This window comes from Lygodium microphyllum, chromosome 4, assembly GCF_053477565.2.
Source record: "Lygodium microphyllum isolate KBCC chromosome 4, Lygodium_microphyllum_v1.1.10, whole genome shotgun sequence".
NCBI classification, from domain to species: Eukaryota; Viridiplantae; Streptophyta; class Polypodiopsida; order Schizaeales; family Lygodiaceae; genus Lygodium; species Lygodium microphyllum.
Window position 1 is genome coordinate 19,340,065 of NC_141138.1, and position 6,348 is coordinate 19,346,412.

The 6,348-nt window shown below is 35.3% G+C and overlaps 1 protein-coding gene across 2 annotated transcripts in view; it reads left to right on the forward strand.

The window, feature by feature from the left end:
* The window catches only part of LOC148036847 (protein S-acyltransferase 8-like), a 138,789-nt gene extending 132,663 nt beyond the window's left edge, over window positions 1-6,126 (forward strand). For both annotated transcript variants that reach the window (XM_087675758.1, XM_087675759.1), the window contains exons 5-6: window positions 4,932-5,428; window positions 5,618-6,126. In XM_087675758.1, the coding sequence (XP_087531884.1) occupies window positions 4,932-5,428; window positions 5,618-5,651 (531 nt within the window). In that variant the 3' untranslated portion in view covers window positions 5,652-6,126. The remainder of the gene's footprint in view (window positions 1-4,931; window positions 5,429-5,617) is intronic.
* The last annotated feature ends 222 nt before the right edge of the window (window positions 6,127-6,348 follow it).

The following is a 6,348-nucleotide window of genomic DNA, read 5'->3' on the forward strand; positions in this document are numbered from 1 at the left end:
ACAATTTAAGCTTTTATTTATTTATTTTTAAAACAAAGATGTGTCAAGTTTGAATTTAAAGAAGCTATGACTCAAATTTATTGATTATAATCTTATTGTCATAAAAGAGTGGCAAAAAATTGTATTGTTTGAGGAGTTTTTTTCCTTCTTTCTGGATAACAATTTAAGCTTTTATTTAAATTTTTTTAAAACAAAGATGCTTCAAGTTTGAATTTAGAGAACTTTCTCCTCTATTGCTCACTTATAAGGAGATAGACATTGTTGGAGATGAATATGAATCGATAAGATCTCTTATTAAGCTTCAAATTCATTCATCATTGTATCATCTTTAAATGCTTGCATTGAAATAGATGAGCAAGCATTGACATTGATTATCCTTTATCTAATACCTAGTCTTATTTTGCACATAAGCATAAAAAGTAGAGCAAAAGAAGCTTAGAGTGAGCTAAATAAAATCTTTGGAGCTAAAGCAAAAGACCAAGAAATGCACTTAAAAGAAATAATTTTATGGTCTCTATCATGAGTTCAAAGATTCACTTCAAAAGACATTGCAAAACTAAAGAGTGATTACTAATAATCATTTTGAAGGGATTAAGGTGATATTTTGAAAAAGGATATAATAGTGATGATATTACTTAGCTTGACTATATAAATTAAGGCTCTAAAGAACTCACTTTTTATAGTGAAATCACCATCTTTTAAGGATTACATATATTGTTTTTAAAACTAGAAAAAAAAGCTGAAACGACAAGAAAAGCCATCCCATAGCAAAGATTCAAATTTTGTCACTACAGAAAAAACAGAGGAGTATTATCATTGTGGAAAAAAATATTATATAATATTTGAATGCATGCTAAAACCCTTACTAACATGAACTCACTATAAGAAATTTGACTACACCAAAGCAAGATGCAAACTAAAGAATCAAACAAACTTTATAGAAGAAAGCAACAAAGAATCGCTAGCACAGGGATGCCTTTGATGAAGACGAAGACGAAGACGATAAATAAGAAGTATAGAAAGCTAGATCACTATCTAGAAGCAACCAAAGAATGTACGTAGATAGAAGAGGTATAACAAAGTCAATGTGATCGAATTATTTAATTTATAGCAGCTAAGAAACACATTTCTTCGAATTTGAAACTTACGAAATGTTTCTTAAAGTACGAAACGTTTGTGAGAGTAAAAATGTGGGTTTTTTTTTTTTTTTTTTTTGAGAGTTGGAACCTAAAACATGGTTTTTTTAATAAAAACTATTGAACAATGTTAAACATGATGACGATGATGTGTAATGACTCTTGAGGGCTCAAGATTTTGAGCGAGAGACTGATTTTTTTGTGTGATTTTGTTTAGTTATTGGACATTGTCAATTTAGTATCTATTCTTGTCTTGAGAGTTGAATATTATACGGCTTTAGTTTCATTTATGAGTTATTTATAATATATTATGATTCATTCTCGATTTTGACATTTTGTCAATTTGTTTTGAAATGAGAATCATGATGTTACAACTTGACTCAGTCCATATTGTAGATAGGTTATTTATACGTTAATTTCAATTTTCTTTGTATGATATGTATGAATCATAATGTTTGAGTTCTAAACCATAGTATAGCTTGTCCAAAGACTAACTTTGACATAAGTGACAAGTCAATAATGCATCATGGACATGTACGGTATTATTCTCAATTGACTCTATTATCACTCAAGCTCAATTGGCTATTCTTTGTTAAAGAAAGAGTTCCATAGAGGTTTAGAATGTCTTTCCCAAGATTAAAACTATTAAAAATCCCTATATAAAAAAACCCGCTTGTCTTATTTTACCCCCTCCTGAAAAAAACTTATAAAACATGTTTCTCTAACGTCTCATTTCTAAACGTTTTTGATATCTTTGACTACTATGATTTGATTACCTTGCAGTCCCGGAATAAGGCACCAAGGGGGGTGTTAAAATCTAGAAATATATTCATTGTATATATGTGCATGTAGTATCTTCATAGGGTCAATAAAAAAACAATGACTATGAGTATGGAAGGACAAGTATGAATGAGCAAATGGTTAAGAATGTTGAGGTGTTGAGTGAAAAGTGTTGAAGTATGATGTATAAGATTTATCCATTTATTTATTGAAGGTTGCTAAGAGTAAGGTGGATTAAATACAATGGGAGTGATAGATTTAAGAGAGAAAAAGCATTGCATAAAAGACATCTCTAAATAGACAAATGGATACATTTTATATATTGTTCTTGGACACTTTTGAATGATGAGGCGTTGAGTGAAAAGTGTTAAAGTACGATGTATAAGATTTATTCATTATTTATTGAATGTCGTTGAAAGTAAGGTGGATCAAATACAATGGGAGTGATGGATTTAAGAGAAAAAAAGCATTGCATAAAAGATGTCTCTTAAATAGGTAAATGGATACATCTTGTCTATTGTTCTTGGACACTTTTGACTTGAAACCTTATCATCTTTATCCATGCACTCATTCATGCTTATTCTTCCCACTCTCCAAATATGAAGACACCATACATACATTTCAATATTTCTCATTGTTGCCTTTTTTTGGCTACTACAAGGTGAGCCAAGTGATTGTATTATTTTAACTTTGTGATGCCCCCCGTATCTAGGCGCATTCTTTGGTGGCTATTGCTAGTAGGTGGTCGAGTTTTTCTTTTTCTTCTTAAGGTGAGTCAAGTGATTACATCATTTTGACCTTGTAATGTTCCCCCTGTCTAGGTGTCTTCTTTGGGTATTGCCTGTAGGTGGATGAGTTCTTCTTTTTTTTTTGGTCTTTGTCCTAGAATAGGTGCCTTCTGTGGTACTTCTTTGTTCCTTTCTTCTATGAAGTTGGTTTGATTGTTTAGTCAGATTTTTGCTTCTGTGGTGGCTGATTTCATGTAATGAGTGTACTCTGGTAAGATTTTAGCTTGTGTGGGGCTTTCATGAAATTTTAAGTACACTTTTTGGTTTTTAGCTCTAGCTTCAAACATTTTATTTAGCTCATTGCAAACTTCTATGGTTTTCTCTCTTATACTTATGTAGTGGATAAGATTGGGTGTTAGAGGAAGACCAATTAAGCCCAATGCTTCCTTATCTTTCTTAATCCATTCTTCAGTGGATAGTAAGAAGGAACTGAACCTGTGTTGTCGATGTGTGAAATCTTTTTATAACAAAGGAGGTATTTGAAGATGATGCTGGAGATGTCTTATTGGTTTATTTGATAGTTTGATAGTCTTTACAGTCCTTATAAGTGAGTAATGGAAGAGGATAATTTTTTTGTATTTCTTCAAATTTTACTTGAAATATAAATAGATAAAATTCTAAGTATTAAATTTTGCCCCCACAAAATCCTTCACAGAGGATACAAGTTTTGGCTGATTTTTTTGCTACAAAAATATCTCCAAAAGCCACGTAAGGGCAACCTCTTTTGAATATCTTAAAGAACTAGTTCTTGTTCTCTATCATTGTGAAGAGATTGTAGTGAACTAGTTTCAAACATATCTAGTTCAGGGACTCCCTAGTGTGAAAAAAGGTTTTATGCTACTAGCTCACAGTTCTAGTTTAGATATGATGAAGTATGGATTCAAATATTATAGGAAGCTCAAAACCAACCAGTTCTGGTTTTGCAGGTATGAAAGTAACTACTATAACTGAGGTTTTACATCTTAGTAACAAGGCTTATCAGCCTTGATAAATCAGATCAGTAAGATGAAGTTGTCATTATTAGATGGTCGGAATTTGAGCAGGCCTAGAGTGGCTTTTTGATGCTAACAACTTTGGAAAGCCTCTTCCCTCGTCTTAATGGAATAAGTTGATTTTCCTCTTTGTTTTGAGAAGACAATGGGCCAATATGTCAATTAATGTAGCGGGTGACATTCTGGAAAATGCGACGACAACTCACGATTGTAGTTGCTTGACTGAATTTAGTTGTTGGAACTGATATTATGGACAGTGTTGTGACAACACTTCACATTCACAAGAGCATGATTGAATTTAGTTGTTGGAACTAGTGCAAATGCTACCTGCTATGAGATGATATAGTCGTTTAAACAATAGCTCGATCTGAAGCATTGAGAACTCATCTTGAAGTAGGAGTCAAGGTAGATGTAGGAGTCAGTGAAGAACTGCTAGGTGAAGATGACTAGCTAAGTAGAAATTGAGTGTGGTGAAAGAAAGGATTTGCATTAGGATGTGAGATGAGATGGAGAGAAAGCAAGGCTGTGATACCAAATAAAGTAGATGAGATTAAGGTGGGCCAAACACAACGAGAGCAGGATTTGGATTAGGATGTGAGATGAGATGGAGAGAAGTCAAGGGCTGTGATACCAAATGAAGTAGATGAGATAAAGGTGGGCGAAACACAATGAGAGCCATAAATTGAGCCAACAGGATATAGGATAGAGATGCTGCTTAAATTGGCAAATGGATGTATCTTGTACATTGTACCTAGACACTTTTGACTTGACATGCCATCATCTATATCCATTCACTCATTCATGCTTATCTTCCCACTCCCTAAATGAAATTCATACTGGCCTTCAAATTGCCATTGTCTTGTATCTTGCAGTTGTCTTGTATTTGTGATGATTTTGTGATCCTACACGAGTTGTTCCCAAAGTCTTGTGTAGCTACCATTTTCTGTGGCTGAAACAAGATGAGAATAGAAAGCTGAAGAGTGCTGCAAGAGGAAGGGAAGAATTTTATATTTTCCCTTTTGTCAATTAGCATGTGGAGTTAAAGAGTTTAATTTTCATTAATGATGGCTGCTGATGGTGGCAGTTTGAAGCATAAGCTGATGCCTGCCAAGTGTTTAGTTTCTAAAAGGTTTGTGTGTGTTTGGGTCAGGAGTTTAAGGACTGAGTTTCAAAAGACACAAACTGTTTTTTTGATTCACCATTATAAAAGTAACTATCTTGATTGCTGAGTGCAGACTACATATGAGAACTTTAGGTACCGCTATGACAGCAGAGAGAATCCTTACAGTCTGGGAGTAATACGTAATTTCTTGGAGGTCTTTTGTTCTAGAGTTGAGCCTTCAAAAGTGGATTTCTGTGGTAAGGTTCAGGTAGATTCTTCTGGTCAACGAGTTCTTAACCCTCCACCGACAGCTGGTACTGGTGGAAATCCGCATATTGAGGCCAAACCTTCATGGGAAGCTGGAGATAATGAAGGAGGACATGCTAGAATAAGCGGGTTTAGTGACCTTGGTCTGGATGCTAAGGACAATTTCGATGATAATGTGCCGCATGGAGCTAGTTGGCCCCTTTCATCTGAAGTTTCTGAGCATAGAACAGGAACTCACCCAAGGAGATCAAGTTGGGGACGGAAGAGTGGAAGCTGGGAGATCACACCAGAGATTTTGGCATTGGCCGCTGGGAATACAGAAGCTGGGAAGCTCGATGTCAGTCATGCTGAGAAAGAAGAAAGGTATTTGGGCCAAAACAAAGAGCATGAGTATTTAGGAGTGCTTGTTAGCTGAATACGGCATATACCATTCTTTCATTCAATCATGTTTTTTAAAAGCTCATGCACATAAGGTGAGATTTGTACACATGGATATGTTCTTGTCTGCAATTTTCATTCTAGGATTGTTGCTTGGTTTTTTTTTCATGGCAGGCTGGATGAAGATGCTGGAACGACAAAAAGCTGATATTGATAAACAGCAAGGAGGCTGGTTCTGCTCATATTGGATAGCAAAACTGATTATTGTAGCCACTCTCTGTCAAGAACAAGGTGTGTGGCTACATGTAGCGCTGTTCTATCCTGTTTACAGCCTGCTTCTCCTTTTGCTGACCATCTTGTACACCTTACAAGAAGTTATCCAACAAGTTGTCAATAAACACCTAAATCATGATTGCTGCAATGGCACACAAAGTTGGTGCATTTGGATTAGCTTTGCATAGTCAATTCTTTACCCCACAATAGAAATTTAGCCGTCTTCCCAAGCTGGATGAAGGTGCTTGTGCGTGCATTCTTTGTAGAGTTGGTGGTAAGATGGGGTCTTCTCAAAATTGGATGATTTGGTTATACTCAGTTTATCCTCTGAGGTTAGTGAGCCCTTAGACAGTCTCTATTTTCTTTCTTACATTCATTATTTTCACTACATAACAAGGTGTCCTTGTTTTGATGCTGTTGTTATACTCGGTTAACCCTCTGAGGTTTAGCAAGCCCTTAAACAGCCTCTCAATTTTCTTTCCTGCATCCATTGTTTCCACTACATACTACCCTTGGAAAATGAGCAATAATTGAAGGCTGAAGTGGAGTTTTGTGGCTGTTAAAAGTGATGAACCTTAATGTAGCTAAGACTTAGAACCAGTTTTGGCACTCGTGAGGACTTGCCGTGGACA